Here is a 21,685-nt window from a genome sequence, read left to right as displayed (position 1 = left end):
ATTGACCGTTTGTCTACCCCAGATCCATGCCGGTACTCACAGCTCATGTCTGCCAGCCTCTGTGTACTACCGTACCGTGCGTCCTACGTTGGTGTGGGTGGCTAATCGCGCTTCAAGGGGGTTCACGGCAATACGGAACCCGCGAGTCAGTCATGATGGAACGAATCCTTGATTCCTTCCCACCTAGGCTCGCTCTCGTATGATAACGCTGGCGAGTACTGAGAACACGGCGCCCATGCGTCCACGGTTAGTGTCGTTTCTAATCCTTAGCCGTATCAGCTCTTCGCAAAAGAGCTGCCTTTAACGAACCATACGTTGATTGCACGTTGCTCAAGGATCCGGCCGCGGGGGACGGCCCGGACCCGAAATTCAGTGTTGTGTTGTCGACGGGTCCGTGGAAGCTGAAGCGAGGTGCCATGATTAGAACACAGTCATCGCTATTCCATATAAGAGATGCTTTTCAGAGATTCTGAAGGCGGTGCCGGTCAGTTTGCCATCTGGCATGTGTGGCTGGGGTTCTGCTATGATGGCTTCTAAGCATGCAACACTTCGACATAAATCATTGCCAATTCAAATAATCCTATAACCAATAGTGAACGACGGATGATACGGTTTTTGGATAGTTGAGGTTATCACGATAGGAACTTTCTTTTGCCATAAGAATGATAATCAATTGTCAAAAAATAAGGAATATCTCCGTGCTTTAGTTATTCTGTAGTCTGACGCCGAAATATGGGGCTACGGCCAGCCCATGTTCCACATCCAGCACGTGGATGGAAGTTTAAGAGCATCTGCAACACCTCAACAGTCCCCGCAAAGTTGTAGTCAGCGACTCGGAAGCTCTGGCTGGCTAATTGGCAGTGGACTATCCGTACTTCAGTTTCGGTCTGAAGTCAGATGAAAGAACATAAGAAGTTAGGTAAGCAATTGGTATGGCCGCCAGCCTTGCTTGATTGCTGCAATTTTCTCTCTGAACACAGGGTCCCGATCCTCATCGGACATGCTTCTAATTAATAGCTTATGTGAGTATTCGCGCCGCTTGCTGTTGCGCCTGGAGGATATCCGCTGGCTTTACGCCTTTGTTCGACAGCAATCTGACGGGACTGGGTCAGAAGGGCGCGGGTGCTCACTGGCCAGTCGAAGCCCGCCCCCACAATCCCCAGAGTGCCTGGTTGATTATATAAGGTTAGTATGAGGGAATACTGGGCTTGACAACGATGCCAATGACGCATACTTTTATACCCGATAGACGATCTCTAATAGCATTCGACAAGTGAGTTAGGGTGACTTAGACTACTTTACTTATGTCATACTTCACCACATTGATACTAATTCTCAGTCAAAGGAACTGAGCAATATCGCAACTCAACATGACTGCGATATCCGCTCCCCCACCTGTTCACTCAGCCCTAGATGCCATCGGCAACACACCATGCGTACGACTGCGTAGTGTTGTACCGGAAGGTAGCGCCGACGTGTATTTGAAGCTTGAGTCTCTCAACCCCACGGGCTCCTACAAAGATCGCCTGGCCAGAGCCATTGTTGAAGAGGCAGAGCGCCGAGGAGACTTGAAGCCAGGCTCGACTATAGTCGAAGCCACCGGCGGTAGCACGGGGTCTTCTCTGGCCTTTGTATGCACCTTGAAGGGGTACGGGTTCCATGCCGTCTGCTCGGATGTCTTCGCCAAAGAGAAATTGCGCACGATGGCTGCTTTCGGGGCTTTTGTCGATATCGTCCACAGTCCCACCGGAAAGATTACGCCAGATTTGTTTCCGTCTATGGTCAAGAAGGCGAAGACAATCGTCGAAGAAAACGAGGGGTACTACGCCGCAGACCAGTTCAAGAACAAGGACTGTATGGCGGGTTACAAGACTCTTGGAGACGAATTGGCCCAGCAGTTTCCGCAAGGAATTGATGCCTTCTGCGGTGCCATTGGCGGCGCTGGCATGGTGATGGGAGTTGCAAAGGTGCTTAAAGGTGTGCGTGCCGATACAAAGATTATCACGCTTGAGCCTGCATCATCGCCCGTTGTTGCCAAGGGGCACGGAGGTGTCCATGGAATTGAAGGTATCAGTCCCGGATTTGTTCCCCCATTGCTTGACGACACCTTATACGACGAAGCACGAGCGTATCCGGAGGATGAGGCGCGGGCCATGTGCCGTAGACTCGCAAAGGAAGAGGGACTTTTGACGGGAACTTCAACAGGACTTAATGTTGTTGGAGCTCTTTCCTTGGCTAAGGAACTTGGTCCTGGCAAAGTGGTTGTCACGGTGGCTTGTGATACGGGTCTTAAGTACACGAGCGGCACTCTGTATGAATAGTTCCACTGCAGAGTTGAAAGACGCAACTCAATGAGATGGGAAGTCAACTCTACAGTATCCTTGCTTGAGGCATTCTGGTTGGTGTTCAAAGTGCATGTTATGTTATCCATTAGTTTGAACGGCATTATCAATCAGCTGGCTATTGCAACGTCTAATTCCTTAAACAAAACGGCTCTAAGCGCATTGTTGAAATTGAAATATCATGTGTTGTTGAGATTACGAGTCCTCAATCTTTCATGATATTCCCCACGCGCACGTCATGGGTTGACTCATCATCTTCCAGCTTTGCATGTGATCGACAGTCAAACCATACCTGAGAAACATACTTAGAAGTGTGCTCTGTTCATTGGAAGATCATCGGGCTTGCTTTCCCCCGCCCAAAAATGCCAGCTCGACCGACGCGCTTTTGAAGTAAAAACTATCAAGTTGGAAGGTAGGAGGAGGCTCCTATTTTAAATGCAACCATTGCTCAGATCCCAAGCCCAATCCTGGCCTCAGAACTGTCACAAGAAACACCTCAATGGTCACTCGTTGATGGGCAGTTTTCTAAGATTGGCGCGAAACCCCCGCTTTTAGCGTGCCGTAGCTTGATCCCTGAATGCCAATAATGCCCGCAATGTTTCGATGGGTCTTGGTTCGTCACTGCGGGAGTCGTTCCCACAACCATCTTGAAGCCAGCAGATGTATTCAACGGTCAGCTTGTAGGAACAGCATCACTGCCTTCTAATGACCATTGTAGGTTGAGCTTACGGCTCAGTGAACGTTGCAGAAGATGGAGATTCTCCAGAAGCTTCCAAGCTTGCAGTGGGAGTACAACATTTTGCCAAGGGGCTCGGGAATATACTCGCGCGTTCCGCGGAGAGTTTTGTTGGGGATGCTGAGAAGCAGACTGGAGGTCAACGCTTCGCGCGTAACGCTCCACTCGCTGTAGCTACACCCGGCGGGGGATAACGCGCCCTATCGTATCGTTTCTTTTCGAGATGACCTCTTCCCTGTGCCCCCTTCGCTCCCCTAAGTCCCCTCTCAACCTCTCCACCCAGGCTTTCCACCAATCCAAGAATCCTGGGGTCGCATCCGGTTAGCCGAGAGCTGCGGGAAGCTTTGCCAATGCAGCAGTGTTAACCCACCGGCTCTTGGCCCTGAAGTTGACTCAGATATGCGCACATAGGCGTGTCTAACCGCCGGTTATGGCTTATGGCGCTGCTGAAGCAGCTTCAGGCCGGACCGTGTTGGACAGGGGAGCTATTATTGCTCGACCGATTCCCGAGGTGGTGAGGCGGGAACCCTGAAGCTTCAAAACCCCTCACCCCTCATTCTTTCGTGTGCTGAAGCTGTCTGACAGCTTGCCTTGCCGTTCTTCAAGATCTGTTGTTCGTTCAACCTAGGGACTGACGAATACCTGCTGTCCGCTGGCAACTGGATCCTAAGCTTACATCCGAGGCGTTGAGAAAGTCAATTGGTGATTCCAGTCTGCAGACTAACATCCCTTGCCGAGCGCCAAAATCCGCCTTCATCACCAAGGTACTTTCGGACCAGACATCTCAAATCAACAAATATGAAAGCCAACGCAATGGCTGTTGCCAGGACCGCTGCCTTGCGAGGCCTTGGACGAACGCCTCTCTCTTCACAATTCACCCATAAGCAGCTCCCGGTTGTATCCCGAGCATGCATGTCCTCCGTCGCGGAAGCTGTCGGCGTGGCACCCGCTCCCCCGCCTCCTACACCGGTCAACGATGCCGAGCTGAAGGCCGCACAGCGTGCCATTGAGGCCAAGAAGATTCTGCAAAAGGCCGCCAGCGCAACCACTGTTAGACATGACTGGACAAGAGAGGAGATCTCTGCCATCTACTACCAACCCCTGATGGAGTTGGCTTTCCAAGCTGTACGTTTCTCGAGACCATCATCGTCATCTCGTGAATTGCTAACGAAATATCATTCACCAGGGCTCCATCCACCGCCGCTTCCACAACCCTTCCGAAGTCCAGCTCTGCACGCTCATGAACATCAAGACCGGCGGCTGCACCGAGGACTGCTCCTACTGCGCCCAGTCAACCCGATACCAAGATGGCACCGGCCTCAAGGCTAAGAAGGTCGAGAGCGTCGAGTCTGTCCTCGCCGCGGCCCGCACTGCAAAGGAGAACGGTAGCACGCGCTTTTGCATGGGCGCCGCATGGCGCGATATGCGCGGCCGCAAGAACAGCTTAAAGAACATCAAGGCCATGGTCACGGGTGTGAGGGCAATGGATATGGAGGTCTGCGTCACCCTCGGCATGATTGACTCGGAACAGGCCAAGGAGCTCAAGGAGGCCGGACTGACTGCCTACAACCACAACGTCGACACCAGCCGCGAGTTCTACCCGTCCGTCATCTCGACTCGCAGCTACGACGAGCGCCTTAAGACCCTGAGCCACGTCCGCGACGCCGGTATCAACGTGTGTTCGGGTGGCATTCTCGGACTCGGAGAGTCATCCGACGACCGCGTTGGTCTGCTGCACACCGTCTCCACGCTCCCTTCCCACCCCGAGAGTTTCCCCGTCAACGCTCTTGTACCGATCAAGGGTACGCCGCTGGGTGACCGCACGCCCATCCAGTTCTCGAGCATGCTGCGGACCATTGCGACCGCCCGCCTTCTTATGCCGGCGACCATTATCCGTATTGCTGCCGGAAGGAAGACCATGTCGGAGGAGAAGCAGGCCATGTGCTTCATGGCTGGAGCCAACGCTATCTTCACAGGCGAAAAGATGTTGACGACGGACTGCAACAGCTGGGACGAGGATAATGCCATGTTTGGCCGCTGGGGTCTGACACCGATGAAGAGCCACCACAAGTCGCCGGCTCCAATGGCCGAGATTGAGATCTGAAGATAAAAGCAACAAGAATAAAGATTTTACACCATCATGGACTTGATGTGGGGGATTTTGAAACCCGTTCCTCAGGACTCAAGGACCTTTGACGAGATGTCCATACTCTCTAGCTAATTGCTCCATGACTCATTACCCCCTTTCCGTCGTTCGACTCAAAAGCTTCCGTATGCGCGTTCTTCCCACCTAGAACTCGGTCTTGAAGAGTTTCATTTGCCTGATGACCTGACCGTATCTGTAGAATACTAAAGGGATTGGAATCATGACGAAAGCAATGAAGCCGAGGAGTGAGTTTCCCCATCCGAGCCCAAGGCTCTGATACAACCGGTCACCAGCCAGGGGCAAGAATGCGCCCAACAATGACCTGGTGACTGTGCTGGCTGCCATGGCTGATGCAGCGTATGCCGTAAATGCGTCAACCAGATAAGTCGAGATCGACATCTTCAAGACACACACGTCAGTACCGATGACACAGTTGCATAGGTAGGTGCGGGCTCTTACCAGGACTATAACAATCCCGCATCCTAGGATGGCTGTTCCTATGATAGGTAGCATCCATTGAAGCTGTTTATCTGCAGTCCAACCATACCAAAACAATCCTATGGGGACTAGGATAGCACCCATAAGCATGGGCGGCAGTCGATATTCCGGCTGAAACTGCCCGCCATTTGTGAGTGACAACTTCAGCACAAGCCTGTCTGACACTAGACCAGAGAATAGAAGTCCGATCACTGAGCCTACACCGATGCCGATGTACGCCAACCCCGCTGACCCTTGAGAGAATCCGTACTGCTGCTTGAAAACCTGGGGGAAGGTTGTGAAAAGCAGGTAGAGGTAGCCGTAGAGGATGGCCATATAAACTGAAAGGCAGAAGACAATGGGCGAGAGAAACATCATCTTCGCCGGTCGAAGAATGGAGAACATGAAGAGGTCTTTTGGCTTACGGTGGGTTGCTAGAACAGATTCGAGGTGTGGGTTTCTGGTCTGCACGCGAAGTCGTCGTGCCTTTCGTTCCAGAAGGGTCAGGGCGTATGATTCGGGCATGCAGAATGCTGTGCCGAGGGCAGCTACTCCAGCCTTCAAAGTCATGTTAGCTGCGATTAAAGAACACAAAGCGGCTATGCCCAAAGTATCAACTCACAGCAACAGACACCACTCGAAAAGACCATCGCCAGCCTATCGTTTCTGATAAATAGCCTCCTGCAATGGGCCCAATGGTTGGGCCCACCATCGGCCCAAGAGTCCAGACCATCATGGCAAGTCCTCTCTTTTCTCTCGGAACTGTGTCTGCCAGCGACGCAGCCCCAAGAGTCAACGGGGTAGATCCGCCTATGCCAGCAAAGATGCGAAACGCAATCATGCTACCCGAGTTGGGTGCCACGGAGCATGCAACGTTGAAAATGAGAAATAGGAGACTACCAGCGTTGTATAGAACATAACGACCGTACATCTCTGAAAGCGGTGCGATGATCAACGGGCCACAGCAGTAGCCGATCAGAAATCCCGATATCATGAACGCCCCAACGTATGTGTCTGTGACGTTGAAATCTGACTTGATGGAAGCAATTCCCGGTGCCGCGATCGATGATGCTAGGGGGCTGCAATAACAATTTGTGTCAGTATTGATGCAGTCTTGTTGTGTGATTCTGCTTTCTTAGGTTGAAAAATGAGCCATACCTGAGTGTTGAGATGTACCCAAGCGTCGTGATGAATAGAGCCTTCTTGCACTTTGACCAGTTCATCGGATTTTCTGGATCGTCTGGTCCATCCCAGTCAACCAAGTAAGAATTCACCATTGCAGTATCGCTGTCGTCTATGGCGTCACTGTGAACCATGATGGTGCCCTGTCCGGGCGGAATCATCTGTTCGCCCATAGTTGCTTTCTTAGACTCATGTGTATCAGACTCACGAACGAATGGGGGAACCTATCCGATTTTCGAAAGAATCGAGATACGACCTGATCTCCCTAACTGACTTAACATAACGTTACGAATTTGGCTGACGGCGTTCTCGGCTCGTCCTTGAGGCCTGGTTGTGCCGAAGCACATCGTCGGAGTCTCGGACCTTTTAAAGATTTCCGGAGTGACGCCGGCTTTAGAGTGAAGAGCTCGGTTGTGGTGATGTCCGTTCGCCGAATCCCACCCCTTAAGCATATTCGCTTCTTTGATTGCGGGGATAATTCAAATGCCGTATTCCCCATACTGAGACTCCAATCGGATGATGGATGTTGGAAACTGGTGACTAGTTGTCCGTGCCGTTGCCGCTGTGGATACTAGCGGAACGTTATACCAAGTATAAAATGACTGTCTTGAAAGTCGAGCAGAAGATGCTGGCCATCTTTGATATCAGGCACATTATTGTTCATTATCCAAACCTAAATCACCTTATCCCAACTTCAAAGGTGTCACCATGTCGATCAAGCTTGAGAAGGTCCCTCCCCACCGTTTGTCGGAGCTATGCGATCCTACATCTTTGAAACTTAAGAAGCTGCTGAATCGAAATCACAATGAGCACGCCATTCTTCGCGACCCTCGACTAATCCTACACAACCATATGCCGCATGTGAGTATTCCTCGTGCGTGATGCTCGGCCACTATTCACTCATGTCTCGGTACTTAATCATTGGGGCGGAGGCTGATATAACCACGTCACATATGACAGGCTCTTGGATCGTCTTATCTTCTAGGCGCGACAGACTCCCAGTTACAGCATATTTTCGACGTCGAATCCCCTCATCTGGTCGAATCTGACGACAAACGAATCACGCATGAAGAGGTCACCACATTCAACTGGAGGAAGTTTCTTGGGCAGAAGCCATACACTGCGGCCTATGCCATATTCTTTGACGGTGAAGTTGCGAAATACGGCGGCGACTGGAAAAAGGTTGTAGAAGACTATGTCTGGGCTGGACCTGAACCGATTATCAACGGATTCTCTGGAGGGCGTAAGTCTTCCGTTCTCTAGGCTGTGTCTCATCACGCCCGGTGATACATCTGGTTTTAACTAACTTTTCATCATCGCAGTCGGTCACCCTTTCATTCATCTTGCATACGCATACGAGTTTGATGACGAAAAGGTCGCCACGGAAGCCTTGAGTATGGGTTGCACGGAGTACGATCCGACTCACGAGATTCTGGATAACCCTCCACCAGACACGTCAACTTACAAGACCAAAAGCATCAAGGAAGTATTGGGTCGTATCCGTGCCGACAAGAGATTCGATGGCTACGTCGATTCCCCGGGGTTCGTGAATCTCTTCACACTCCTCGGCAGATTCAGATCTGAAGTTTTCGAACACTGGCACGCGTGGGTCGTCGAGGATCCAGACTCACAGCTCGGGGACTGCGCCAAGATGGCAGCGGGGCTGTTCATGGAAACGCGCAATAATGAGGAGGGCATGTTCGATTTCTTCGTGGCTCACATTTTGACTTTTGCACATGCTTTACGCATTCTTCTGCCGCTCTGGTCGCATGAGCAGAAGGTTTCGGTGATGAGACAATACGGCCTCTATACGATGATGGTGTACATCGCACAGCTTCGACCGGGCCTCGACTGGGATGAAGAAGGGTTGTCAAAGGGTGGCGAGACACCTGCGTGGGGCACAATTTTCAAGAACTCATTGAACAGCAAGTGGATGACTGACGTGCACTTCCCGAAGGTCGTCAGAGGTATGAAGGTGGTTGAAGAGACTTGGGGGGCTTCAGGCGGACTGTATCAACGAGCAGCCGACGTGTTTGTGAATGAGTTTAACGGATGGGGAGGATATGGGGTCGGTGTCGAGGCTGCCTTTGGGCTTACTGGTGTTGCTTAGCTGTGTTTTCCCCCCAGGCTCTGCGTCCTTTGGTCGGCAGTTGAGCAAGCAAGTCGTAGCGAGTGGTCAAATAACAATGGGAGTGTGAGCAGTATTGCGGTAGTAAGACTGAGTGTCTCAAGTGAGAGGTGAGTGAGTGAAGTGAAGTGAAGTGAAGTGAGAGAAGTGAGATGAACGATTGAGGAAGAGTGAGATGAGGTAAGCTCAATCAACATGAGGAGGTGCGCCCGTTGAAGTTTAATTTCAAGTGAGCAAGCCCGACTGCCGGACCTTGTCCCTCTCTGTCTCTTAGCATTGCACCGCCCGTCTCGAATAGCGCGAAACAAGGCACATCAATCAACAATGTACGTACTTGGTTTAGGGGACCAGGTGCGTCAAGCGCGCAGTCGAGTGCCGTCATCTGACGCTGACGCTGTCGCTGTCGCTGTCGCTCTCGACGTCCTCTTGGCACATCAACAACGATCACGACCATCCTGTTCCTAATGCATCCTGTGTACATCGACATATTTCCATCGACAACTTCTCCAAGTCTCTAGCAATCCTCGCATGAGTTCCATCAGCGACCTCGAGCGGTGGCTCGCACGCTTCTCGGGTCGCTTGCGTCGCTATTTACCACCTCTAAACTTCATCACCATTCATTATGCCTACTTCTTCCTCGTCTGTCTCATCACGTCTATCATCTTCTGGGGCTCATCCGATCCTGCGTTCTCGGTCAGCTACACCGATAGCCTCTTCCTTGTCGTGTCTGCCATGACCGAGGCAGGCCTCAATACCGTCAACCTCAGCCAACTGACGGCCTGGCAACAAACACTCCTGTTTCTCCTACTGCTCTTGGGCAGTACCATTTGGGTCTCCATCTGGACGGTCTTGGCCCGCAAACATGTATTCGAGAAGCGTTTCGATGAAATAGTCCGAGCAGAGCGCGCGCGTAAACTCAGTCGTCAGGGCAGTACCATATCGCTAGGTTTGCCGCGATTACCTCTCGACTTGCCCAGGCTGCAGATGGCATTCTCCTTCGGTAAATCGCAGTCAGCACCGCATCCTGCAGGCCAGTCTCTCAGAGCTACAAAGACTGCCGAGTCGGAGAAGGGCGAAACTCGGCCAGACGACAAACGAGCGGACGATGCAGAAGCCTCGCCCAAAGACCGCCACCGGCCTACACTCGAGGATGCACCTGAGAATATGCCCGGAAGCACCCAGGAGGTGACGGACTCGCAGGCACCGGGCCACATTACCTTTGACGATGCACCGCACCCCAATGTCGCCGACAACCAAGCCACCTCGACGGGAGTCTCTCTTCCTGGCAACCCGAATGGACCGGCGCGTCCACTGAGAAGGCCCTACAATGCTTCAGTAGATCTGACTACTGCCGACGCGGACGCTCGCAACTTCTTGAAACATCGTGCAGCTAGTCGCCACGGTCAGTTCCATGACCTAAGCAGCGATGAACGCGATCATCTCGGCGGCTGCGAATACCGTGCCCTCAAGGTCCTAGCCATGTTGGTGCCAACCTACTTCTTCCTGTGGCAGGTTCTGGCATCCCTTGCCCTTGGAGCCTGGATGAACAACTACATGCCCGATACGGCAAGGGCTAACGGTATCAATTCGTGGTGGCTCGGTATCTTCAACGCCGTTTCTGCCTTCAATAATTCGGGCATGTCGCTCCTGGACGCCAACATGATTCCTTTCCAACAGGCGCCGTACGTTCTCATCACAATGGGTCTCCTGATACTGGCAGGCAATACCGCGTACCCTCTCTTCCTTCGTCTCATCATCTGGTCCTCTCTCCGCATCTTGAACCTGACCACGCGAGAAGACGCTTTTACCGACCTAAAAGAAACCCTAGCGTTTATTTTGAAATACCCTCGCCGAGTTTACACCAATCTCTTCCCTTCTCGACCCTCTTGGTGGCTTTTATTTATGTTGATTTCACTTAACTCTGTGGACTGGGTGGCCTTTGAGGTTCTCAACATTGGGAATTCTGTCATCGAGAAGATACCCACAGGCTACCGGGTGCTCAATGGTCTCTTTCAAGCACTTGGTAAGCCTTCAAATCGTTCTTCCTTTGGATCATCACCATGTCAAGCAGGAGGAGGCTAATATACCGGTTAGCTGTGCGGTCCGGAGGTTTCTACGTTGTCCCTATCTCAGGCCTCTTCATCGGCTTACAGCTACTCTACGTTATAATGATGTACATCTCGGTCTACCCCGTCGTCATCACCATGCGCCATTCCAACATTTACGAGGAGCGATCACTCGGCATATACAGCGACGACATAGGCACCGCATCCGAGATCGACCCTGAGGTGGCCGATCCCTTGCTCCCTATAGGCAGTCGACCTCCGACACTGGCACGCACTACTAGCATTGGCGCGGCTTCTGCCCGACCTTCTGTCTTGGCACGTCGACTGAGCCGTTCGGGCCCGGTCATCGAAGCTCGTCGCGCGTTCAAGAGCACCTTCATGAGCTTTCACGGTGTTGGTGTTGTGCCACCGAAAGGACCGGGACTTGGGCAGAGCGCCGCCGAGCAGGGCGAGAGTCGCGTCAGTTTCATCAGCCACCAGATTCGCGGACAGCTTGCCCATGATCTTTGGTGGTTGGTTCTCGCTGTTTTGATCATCACCATCATCGAGACGTCAAAATTCATCCAAGATCCCGTGACGTTTTCGGTCTTTAACATCATATTCGAGGTCGTCTCAGCATACGGTACGGTCGGAATATCAGTCGGCATACCAACTGACGCGTACAGCTTCTGCGGCGCCTGGCACGTCGGAAGCAAGCTCGTTCTGTGCCTGGTGATGTTACGTGGCAGGCATCGAGGGCTGCCAGTTGCGCTGGACCACGCGGTGCGACTTCCAGGACGGCAGCTCCATCGGTATGAAGAGGAGGACCATCAGATACGGAGGAGCAGGACAATCGAGCTGGAACGGTAGAATTACATGTAGATTGCCTCAAGGCACGGTTATTAGACATGTTGGAAAGAATCATTCCATTGCTAATAGCTGAAAGATTGATGCTGTCTACACGTAAAAGTGCTCTGATTGGGATCTATAATGTTAACGCTAAGTGAAGATGCAGTATAAAATGACAGACTGATCAGGAATACGAAAACTCGCTTCAAGTAATGCGACCACCGAAGAACATACGATGCGATGATTCAAACATAGACCGAATGCGCCAACCACTCTAACGCACTGGGTGAGATGCGATGTAATGCAATGCGATGATAGGGAACAAGAGACGTGAACACCGAATAAATAGAAAAAGCAAAGTGGCAGAGATTGAGAGGAAAGATATTTTAACGTCATCTCGAAGTTGCCACGGTGATTTGAAGTTTGGCCTATTCTATCATGCGGGCAAAGAAACGCTGCGAGGGAAGAATCGGTCGTACGTCGATTTTCCGAGCTTGGCGATGGGCACGCTTATACCGTGAATCACCTACACAACGTTAGTATATGGACTCCAAAAAGATATTCAGCTGTCGAGAACTCTCGAAAAGTAGTGTCACTCACAATGCTGCAGATGATCAAGAACCAGATGGTGACAAGCATGGTTTCGCCCAGCTGCTTCGCGTCCGCTCGCTGGCCCTCGTCATCCGTCAGAGTCTCCAGGAACTCGAGGCCGACGTAAAGATAAAAGATGGCAGAAACACCAATGGGACCAAAGTACCCAACAAAGAGCGCCTGTCGTGAACCCCGGATCTGGCGGATGTACCGGTGCAAGCCGAGTATGACGGGAAGACGCCTCAGCAGTAAGACAAGAATACCGAGTGCGACCAAACGACCGGGACTAATCAGCTCAGAGTTCCAGAAGCTCTCCCACGGACACACAGCTCCCAGCCACATGAAGATGGCCATGTTGAGCATCATGTCGACGGCGGGCTGCACGGGATCCTCGACCGTCTCCAGACGGAACCAGTCGTTCCAGGTGAAGACGTTGCCCGCGATGAAGCACGCTAGTACGTCGTCGCTGCCGACCATACCGCACGTGCCGAGGATGAAGATGGCCATGCCGATGGGGAAGAGGAGAAAGCATTCCCGCTCCACGTACTTGCGTCGCTCGGCCCAGTGGAGCAATCTCTGCGCGAGCAGGCCGACGACCCAGCCATAGAAGACGCTCATGAGCACGACGTAGACGCACGTCTGGCCGAAGAAGAGGCTCAGCGCGGCACCGAAACCGCCCTCGCTCGAGGCTGGGTTACCGTCGCTCTCGGTGTACTTGATGAGGTAGAGCGCGAGGAAGAGAAAGGGGTAACCAAGGCCATCATTCGCTCCCGACTCGGCAACGATGATCTGCTGCAGGTCCTCGGGGACGTTCTCCTCGGCAAACCGGCCCTTGACAATCGTGGTGGAGAGAACCGGGTCGGTCGGGGTGATGCAGGCCGCGATGGCGAGAGCGTGGACGAGGGGCAGGTCCGGGACGAGGAGCCAGACGATGGCACTGGTGCAGGTCCACATGCCGATCATGCCGGGGCCGAGGAGGAGGCAGAGGGACTTCCACTCTGTGCGAAGGTAGCGGCTCGGCAGCTGGACGCCGGCGAGAACGAGCTGGACGCCGAGGACCAGGCGGCTGAAGTCGAGGGTCACGGAGGCGACGGCATCTTCGGAGACGGCGTATTCGCCGGGCTTGAGGAGCTTGGCGACGTGGGTGAAGGTTACGCCTCCGAGGAGGGAGACGACTTTTAGCAGTAGGGTTGGTTAGCCAGTGCGATTTGCCTTGTTGCAGCTGTGCCTAAACAGAGGCAGAAGAAGCAGAAGAAGAAAAAACCACAGGTAAGGGAAAGCTATGGTTCACTTACGGGCTTCAGAGAGATACAGGTTCTCTTTGATGAGATACGAAAAGGTGCCGAATAAGACGAGCCATCCGCCGAGCACGCTAATCACCACGTTGAAATTCGTGATTGAAAGGTCCATGATGCCGCTCAATGTGCTGCAAGCAAGCAGCCCCGACTGGATGCCTCGCCTTTGGGTCTCGACGCCTTGGGGTGAAGAAGGGGTTGAGTATGCTTCGGCTGCGACATGAAATGGAAATGCCTCACGTTACGGGACCTGGCGGGATGCCGCTGCGATTACCAACTCGAGCTCGACGACGGAAATGCGCCCTGAACCAACTACACCAATACTCACAAAAGTAAGAAGGAGAGCATACGACAAGGGCAAATTGACTTGGATGTATGAAGAATCAAAATTGGAAATGTAGACCCGTTTGAAAAGACATTCACGGCTATCGGATCGGATATCAATACTCGTTCATCACGTTAGATCGGGCAGCCGTTGTTTTCTCCCGCGAGCGCCCGCAAGACAGGACGAAGGAGGCCACCGATGGGAGCCCGCTCATCTATTTCGTTACTAGTCCCGATCTTCTGCTCTCATTTTACCACCTTACCTGTCACAGACTCACCCATCAGGTAGGATGAGGCATTTCAAGGCCACGGAGGCTTAGCCTTTAGCCCATGTCGGTAGCGCCCGCTAAAGCCAAGTCATCCTGACCCCCTTCTCGCAAACATGTGCCACTGGCCATCCATGATCAGGCCTGTTCGTGGTCCCCTACATTTTCAAGGGCTCATGCAGGGTTCTCTCGACTTTCAGAGCTACCGCGAAGAGCGCCTGACCGTCTTTTCTGACAATCCCATCTCGAATCTGCTTGAGACGGCCGCGGCTATTTGAGACTGCGGGGCAGAGTCATGCGCTCCATGTGCCGCCAGTATCTTGTTTTCCTGGATCTACCGATGCCTTTGAGACCTTGTTCTCGTACACTCAAGCGCTGTAAGCCAGTGCCGTCATTGCCGTTGAAAAACTCCAGCAGCGAACTACCCCGGCCTCTCTCTCCGCATTCCCCGCTGCAAGATTCAATCCGAACCACTGGTGAACGTCTTAAGCAGTAGACGGATACCTTGGTTCAGCAAGACATAGTATCATGTCTCGAAATTCCGAGAGCTCATCGACTCACAACGGAACTGGTAGAACAAATGATGTTCTGCAGGCTTGTAGTGTTGAACACTGCCGGCATAGTGCTTACCCACGAGTGAGCTCAGTAAGCTCATCTGAGAAGCCTTTAACCAGTCGCAACGAGGAAATCAACAATTCACTGCGCGAGAAACAGTTTTGCCTCGCAACCTCATCGTATGATCCAAGTTATAAACATTAATCATGGAGGGCCGCCCGCCTTTGAACGCCAACCAACGCTGTGCAAGACTTTAGACTGCCGCATTCTCATTTCATACAGCTCTCATCGCGCTTCATTTATGTACGTGAGGAGGGGTCGACTTCTCATTCAGTTTCATTGAACCATATATTCCATTGTGGCAAACGACGACCACATGATAACAGTTGGTAGCAGGATCTCGTCAAACTTCGCTGATTAAAAGAATTTCTTCAAACGTCATTGCTTTCGAAACCAAGCCTACATGACAGTAGTCTAACATGTCTACTCACTTTAGTATGTAGTTTCAGTCGGTTTGCATTCATTGAACATTACCAATATTCAGAAGTGAAGTTTCTCTCTCGAAAACAGCCTTCAACATCTTGGCAGAGCAGATGCAGGTGCTGCTGAAACCCAGATCTTACACCCTGTGACCCTTCATATTGCAGTATGAAGAAGACAACACCAAGGACGACTCATTTTCCAGAGACCATGACTAACAATATTGCAGGCCGACTATCGGAGGATGTTTGATAAGTACGCCGAAGATGAGATGCATCGGCGGCGAAACGTCTCTCACATACCACTCCACCACAGATCTTGATGAGACGAGGTCTGACGCCCACTGGCAGCGGCTCGAATTTGACGACAGAGCGCACTGGTAGGATTGCGGGGACTTACAACGGCCCGAAGATCAACAGCACGATTGATTTCACACTCGAAAGATATCGTTGGGAAATGTGAGCTTTGGTATAAGATTTGGGCGGAGACCCTGAAAAGACGCGCTCTTCGCACGAGCCTTTCATCTTTTCTCATTGGTTTATTGTTTGTTGATAACTCATATCACGAATCTCATTCTAACTCAAGCGCTATCAGATAGCTACCAAAGCCATCAATCATGGGTTCGATGGGAGAATATTCTGTGCCACAGGAGGCGGAGGCGGTGTTCCAACACGGCATTCTGAACAATCCCTTAATGAAGGACCTTCCCGGCGACCTCAAATCTCTCAGTCAACATGTCAAGTTTGAGGGTTCAAGCAAGCCAAGCGTTCCGATCAATTGGCGATTTGCCGAAAGCATCTCGGCTTTGAAAGCATTGGAGGCAACCATGCTCAACCGGCTAATTCTCAAGAAGTACAACAAGGAGCCGACGGATGTCACCATTAACACGTAAGCCATTTCATTTTAGTGATCTAAGTCTGCCTTGATCCAGTAGAAGGCCCTTGCGGAGGGAACTCACACAGTCTCTAGTGACCATGCAAGCTTGTTCTACTTTTCGCCTCTCCTTGCCCAGCTCATCGGTAAGGACGGCAAGTTTACGCCCATGGCGCTTATGAACTTTGTGCCCGAGGCCATGAAGATGTTCCCAGAAACGGACAAGCACAGGACCGCCGCCAGCTTGCATCGAGCTTTGGTGACAAACATCCATAAGACAAAGGATGGACGGTATTACCAGCTTCACGGTGAGATACTCCTTCGCTGAACGAACTCAACCATAGGTCCTTTGGGCTCTCGCATCTGACGGAATTTTGTAGGCGGCATAAACCCCGACCCCATCCTCAAAGCTCTGGGCTTGCCTGAAAATGGCCCAGCGGATGACACTTACGAATCGGTCTTCGAGAGAACCCAAAATGTCATCGCCGAGATGGACTCCAAAGACCTGGACGCTTTACTCAACGACAAAGCGCAACAGTCTGGCACAATCGCTTGGTCGTCTGACGAATACTTTGCAAGCGAGCACGGCAAAGCAAACAGCAACGTCGGACTCTACGAGATCGCAAAAGTCCAAGGCTCCATACAGCCCGCATCTTGGTGGCCCCTAAACTCGAGCCTACCCTCGTCGGCCAAAAGACCCCTCGCCGGCCTCAAAATCGTGGATCTGACCCGAATTATCGCTGCCCCGGTCATTTCGCGCGATCTGGCGGAGATGGGCGCGAGCGTCATGCGCGTCACCTCAGATAAGATCACGGACATGTCTTCTCTGCACCAGGATCTCAACTGGGGCAAGTGGAATTGCCACTTGGATCTCACCAAGGACGAAGACAAGGAGAAGCTGAGGGCGTTGATCAGGGATGCTGATGTCGTTGTTGATGGGTACCGCCCTGGCGCCATGGAGAAGCACGGTTTCGGTCGCAAGGAGATTCTGGAGCTGGTGAAGGATCGCCAGCGAGGAATCATTCACGTCCGTGAGAATTGTTACGGATGGCATGGACCCTGGCAGGGGCGCGGTGGATGGCAGCAAATTAGTGACGCCGTGAGTGACATACTGCACAGGATCACTTTTGGAGACTCTACTGACAAGTAATCAAGTGCTGTGGTGTCTCGTTAGAGTATGGAAAGGCAATGGGTCTCGATGAGGCGGTTACTCCGGTGTTCCCGAACTCAGACTACTGGTATGTCAAGCACAGAAGAAATAATCCACTGATCTGGGATTATTAGAAAGATACTAAAATGCGAGATAGTGCTGGAGTTTGCGGAAGCACTGCTGTTCTTGATGCTCTCATGAAGCGCGCCGAAGACGGAGGAAGCTATGGCGTCGACGTAAGTCTCGATCTACCGAGGAAAATAATTCAACTTCAAGATGCTTTCCAGCTAACCCCATGTACACAAACAGGTCGCCCTCAACTACTATTCCCAATGGCTCGTCCGTTCATGCGGGACATATCCTGAACCTATCTGGAGAGAAGTCTGGGAGCGTCATGGATCACCCGTATTCCGGCACTTCCACACAATGGCCCACAATGTCCCGGTCATGTCCAAGCTGCTTCAGGAGTACGACGCGCAGGTTCTCTTCAACCCTCAGTTCTTTGAGATGCGAGTGTCAAAAGCGGTTGATGGAACTTTCTGGGTTGTCAAGCCTGTTCTGCAGTATGGCAACAACGCGGTTGAAATGAGGTACAATGTAGGCACGAGAGGTAATGGTGTTGACCAGCCTGTCTGGCCAGAGGATTTGTCTACGGAAGTGGTTGGAAAGTAAGTTTCTGATAGAACTGACCTATGCATTGGGCATTACGAATACAGCAACTATCGAGCCAACAGAACCAACGTTTCTTGCTAGGTATTAAATCATTGTAGGCACCTTGAAACATGTTCAACAACCTTCTAAGTATCTTCATAACCAAAATCGTTAGCTCTCAGTCTGATGCCTCTCGTAATCTAGCTTGGTTCACAGCTTCGGCAAGCTCTGCGGGCTTCACTCCAGCCGGATCTCGTAATTGTGTAAATGAATCCCCATCCTTTGGCCCAAGAACTCCAGCATCCTTCACAAAGCCACGGTGTGAATCAAAGAAGAAGATAGTCGCATGCAAAGCATCTGGTGCAACTTCTGAGACGTGGAACTCGGCGGCCGGAACTGTGTACGTTGACCCCCTAGCATGAGTCTCTGAATGAATCTTTCCAGCTCGGAAGAGCTTCCCCGTGTTCTGCACAGTAGAAGATGCCTGATGTGTCTTGTACGCAGTATCCGCCCCCTTGCCATCGTTCCACGCAAGTGCATACCCTGCGTGCGTGGCTTCTTCTGGCTCCTCGACAGGATCAACTTGATAGGAGTGATCCACGCCCTGCCCTGCCAAGATCCAGCTCTGCGCAAACGGCTGGTGAGAGTGTAAGTGAAAATCGGGGTTCCCGCGCTTGCCGTCCGGCATCCAGACGTGCAGGCGAATGAGCTCGTCGATGCTGCCGTCCTTGACCAAGCTGCACAATGGGACCGAGAGAAAGCCTTGTGCGCTGCGAGAAGCGGTGAACCGTGTTCGGGAAGAAGATGTTGATGTGAGGGCGCCGCGGATGATGGTCCAGCATTGGCTGATGTCGTCTGCTGTTGCGGGCTGGTTTTGGCGTGCTGTTTCGCGGAGGAATGACACTGCCACTGCGACGAGTGCAATATGGACGGCTGCCCCGGCCATTTTTGTGACATTTTGCTGGATGATGACTTGCCAGTCCTGAAAAGATAGACTGGACGATTTGGTCTTGGTCTCACTGCCTTCGTTGCCTGGAGACAGCAGCTGTTTGATTGTGTCAATTTCATCAGAAGCAGCCTTAGTAGCCTGTGCGACCCCTGTCAACGATCTGAAGACTGTCTCATATGAAATATCCATTTTGTCTGGTTGATGAATGGCCCTGCTGATGCAACTCTTGGTTCCTACTTTTATCTGAATGATGCTGAACGAGGGAAATACAGCGATGCGCGATTGAAGCCATTTAACTCTTATCAGTTGGAAACATCAAGCTCTATATAGAAGTCAATTTGATAGATGAAGTACGGCTATCCGCAAGGCACATTGCATGCTGAATATTGATCCTTTTGACGAATCACAAGCAACACGGTGGTGACACACCGTCAGCACAGCCCCGACGCATCCAGGCAACACCGGGCTGCGAAGTGGAAAATGTGGAATAATGTGCGAAAAGAAAAGCCATGTTCATATTATATGGATATCTCTAATACTACAATTCGAAAAACCTTCAGTGCCTCGCACCCTCGCCGTTGACAACCTTGTCAACATTACGATGAGTGCCTCTAATGGGCGCACCGTTGTTCTCCGTCAGACTCTGGCAGGTCGTGACGTCAATGCCATTGGCGTACTTGTTCTTCTTCTCCCTTGCAAAGCCGTTGTGTGTACCGTTGAAAGTCAGATTAGCAATGCCATCGTATCCCTTGATACCGGTGCTCTTCTCCAGGCGCTCAGCAATCTCAGGATCGACCTCCCTGAAGATGGCAATCTGCTTCTTCAAAGGCTCCGGGTTCTTGCACAGCTCCATCTTGCCCGTGACGTTGTTGATGAAGCGCTCACGTGCGTCCTCGTCCCAGACCTTCTGCCACAGGGCGCGCGGCGCAACAAAGTCCTCTGGTCTGATCTCGGAGAGGAAGGTGATGGCCTGGCCGGTAAAGTGACCATGCGTCTTGTCCAGGTCCACGGTACGGGCCTTGAACTGAACGGGATCGATGGAGCTGAGGTAGTTGGGGCGCGCACCCTGGTTGAAGAACGCCATGGCACCATCACGCTGGAAGTTGGCCATCTTGTGGGCGGTCTTTGGTGCGTTGACGGGGAGTTGCTGGTAGTTGACGCCAATACGGTGACGGTGGGTATCAGGGTAGGAGAACAGACGGGACTGAAGGACCGGGTCGGCGGAGGGCTCGATGCCGGGGGGCATGTGCGAGGGGTTGAAAGCAACCTGCTCGACCTCGGCGAAGTAGTTCTGAGGGTTCTCGTTCAGGGTGAACTCGCCCACCTTGCGGAGGGGGTATTTGCCCTGAGGCCACACGTGCGTGAGATCAAAGACGTTGATCTTGTCATTCTCCCATGCATCCTCTGCCTCCTTGGGTGTCATGGTCTGAATCTCAACTGACCACTTGGGGTAGTCGCCGTTCTGGATGGCCTCAAAGAGGTCCTTGCCGGAGTAGTCGGCTGACTTGGTGAGAGAGTCCTCTTGGGTGATGAATTTGGTGCCCTGCTGGGACTTCATGTGAATCTGGGCGTAAACCCATGATCCGTCCTTGTTGACGAGCTTCATCGTGTGACCAGCGTACCCGTGCATGAAACGGTAGCCATCAGGAATGCCACGGTCACCCATCAAGATCATGACTTGGTGAATTGACTCGGGGTTCTCGCTCAAGTAGTTCCAGAACTAAGGATGCTTTTTAGCAGGATTCACATGTGTACGATCATAAGGATTAAACATACCATGAACGAGTCATCCATGTGGTTGAGATGGGTCTGAGGATCACGCTTCTGTGTGTGAATGAACATTGGGAACTTGGCAGGGTCTCGCAAGAAGAAAACGGGCGTGTTGTTCGCCACCATGTCCCAGTTGCCATCCTCTGTTCTGAATTTGACGGAGAATCCTCTGGGGTCGCGAGCAAGATCCGGCGAACCAGACTCGCCGCCAACAGTCGAGAAGCGCACGGTGATAGGGCACTTCTTGCCCTTGGTACCGAAGAGATCGGCCTGCGTAAGCTCGGGGATCGGATTCGTACACTCGAAGAAGCCATGAGCACCGCTGCCCTTGGCATGCACGACACGCTCCGGAATGCGCTCGCGGTCGAAGTGAGAAAGAAGGTCGATCAAGTGGAAATCCTGCAGCAACAACGGACCGTTCTCACCGCATCGCTGTGTCTCGTAGGGGTGAGGCATCGGGACGCCATTGCTGGTGCTGTAGATAGCCTCCTTGGAAGTCATCTGTCTATCCTTCTCGTATGTGCTAAACTGGCCTGCCACATGGGCTGCGAATGATGTGTCGGTGGAACCCATATTGAATGTCTTTTGGGCAGTTTCAATGGGATGTTTGATGATTCTTTGAACAGTCTCCATGAGATTAAGAAGGTGTTGAGAGAGGTCTTATACCAGAGAGAGATATGGTGAGCTGTGCCGCCACCCGCCGGCGCTTGGGCACTTTATGTGGAGGGGCTCGAACGGGCATACACACAGAAAAGTTGCCATCAAAACTCAATGCCATGACGCAGCGTTGTAGGAACAATACCGTCACTCATGTTGGACGAATCACAAACTGCAGATTACTACATCGAAGCAGTCTGAAGACGGGGAGTAGTGTTT

At 52.1% G+C, this 21,685-nt stretch overlaps 9 protein-coding genes across 9 annotated transcripts; 5 read left to right on the top strand and 4 right to left on the bottom strand.

Moving 5' to 3' along the window:
- Positions 1–1,370: 1,370 nt before the first annotated feature.
- Positions 1,371–2,321, top strand: CCOS01_12939 (uncharacterized protein; the record flags this gene model as incomplete). Its single annotated transcript, XM_060461086.1, has 1 exon — positions 1,371–2,321. One exon carries the CDS (start codon positions 1,371–1,373, stop codon positions 2,319–2,321), a length of 951 nt encoding a protein of 316 aa, XP_060308288.1.
- Positions 2,322–3,876: 1,555 nt separating this feature from the next.
- CCOS01_12938 (biotin synthase) lies at positions 3,877–5,182 on the top strand (the record flags this gene model as incomplete). The annotated part of the gene is made up of 2 exons (XM_060461085.1): positions 3,877–4,203; positions 4,265–5,182. The coding sequence occupies 2 exons, from the start codon at positions 3,877–3,879 to the stop codon at positions 5,180–5,182; spliced, it is 1,245 nt and encodes a 414-aa protein (XP_060308287.1).
- Positions 5,183–5,368: 186 nt separating this feature from the next.
- CCOS01_12937 (fluconazole resistance protein) lies at positions 5,369–7,056 on the bottom strand (the record flags this gene model as incomplete). Its single annotated transcript, XM_060461084.1, has 4 exons — positions 5,369–5,623; positions 5,684–6,259; positions 6,324–6,780; positions 6,860–7,056. 4 exons carry the CDS (start codon positions 7,054–7,056, stop codon positions 5,369–5,371), a joined length of 1,485 nt encoding a protein of 494 aa, XP_060308286.1.
- A 535-nt stretch (positions 7,057–7,591) lies between these two features.
- CCOS01_12936 (MGS207 protein) lies at positions 7,592–8,993 on the top strand (the record flags this gene model as incomplete). Its single annotated transcript, XM_060461083.1, has 3 exons — positions 7,592–7,744; positions 7,844–8,126; positions 8,206–8,993. 3 exons carry the CDS (start codon positions 7,592–7,594, stop codon positions 8,991–8,993), a joined length of 1,224 nt encoding a protein of 407 aa, XP_060308285.1.
- A 546-nt stretch (positions 8,994–9,539) lies between these two features.
- Positions 9,540–11,926, top strand: CCOS01_12935 (cation transporter; the record flags this gene model as incomplete). Its single annotated transcript, XM_060461082.1, has 2 exons — positions 9,540–11,034; positions 11,106–11,926. 2 exons carry the CDS (start codon positions 9,540–9,542, stop codon positions 11,924–11,926), a joined length of 2,316 nt encoding a protein of 771 aa, XP_060308284.1.
- Positions 11,927–12,341: 415 nt separating this feature from the next.
- Positions 12,342–14,005, bottom strand: CCOS01_12934 (sodium/hydrogen exchanger family protein; the record flags this gene model as incomplete). The annotated part of the gene is made up of 3 exons (XM_060461081.1): positions 12,342–12,431; positions 12,506–13,671; positions 13,792–14,005. Coding segments are annotated over 3 exons (1,470 nt in total), but the record flags the coding sequence as incomplete, so codon positions are not given.
- Positions 14,006–16,032: 2,027 nt separating this feature from the next.
- CCOS01_12933 (uncharacterized protein) lies at positions 16,033–18,111 on the top strand (the record flags this gene model as incomplete). Its single annotated transcript, XM_060461080.1, has 6 exons — positions 16,033–16,304; positions 16,386–16,597; positions 16,670–17,388; positions 17,445–17,527; positions 17,597–17,675; positions 17,749–18,111. The coding sequence occupies 6 exons, from the start codon at positions 16,033–16,035 to the stop codon at positions 18,109–18,111; spliced, it is 1,728 nt and encodes a 575-aa protein (XP_060308282.1).
- A 157-nt stretch (positions 18,112–18,268) lies between these two features.
- CCOS01_12932 (uncharacterized protein) lies at positions 18,269–19,228 on the bottom strand (the record flags this gene model as incomplete). The annotated part of the gene is made up of 1 exon (XM_060461079.1): positions 18,269–19,228. The coding sequence occupies one exon, from the start codon at positions 19,226–19,228 to the stop codon at positions 18,269–18,271; it is 960 nt and encodes a 319-aa protein (XP_060308281.1).
- A 367-nt stretch (positions 19,229–19,595) lies between these two features.
- CCOS01_12931 (catalase) lies at positions 19,596–21,442 on the bottom strand (the record flags this gene model as incomplete). Its single annotated transcript, XM_060461078.1, has 2 exons — positions 19,596–20,759; positions 20,816–21,442. 2 exons carry the CDS (start codon positions 21,440–21,442, stop codon positions 19,596–19,598), a joined length of 1,791 nt encoding a protein of 596 aa, XP_060308280.1.
- Between the last annotated feature and the right edge of the window lie 243 nt (positions 21,443–21,685).

The sequence above is a fragment of the Colletotrichum costaricense genome, assembly GCF_030867565.1.
Source record: "Colletotrichum costaricense strain IMI 309622 chromosome Unknown Scaffold_16.1, whole genome shotgun sequence".
NCBI lineage: Eukaryota > Fungi > Ascomycota > Sordariomycetes > Glomerellales > Glomerellaceae > Colletotrichum > Colletotrichum costaricense.
Note: the sequence above shows the minus strand (reverse complement) of the source record. Positions and strands in the feature narration are given on the sequence as shown.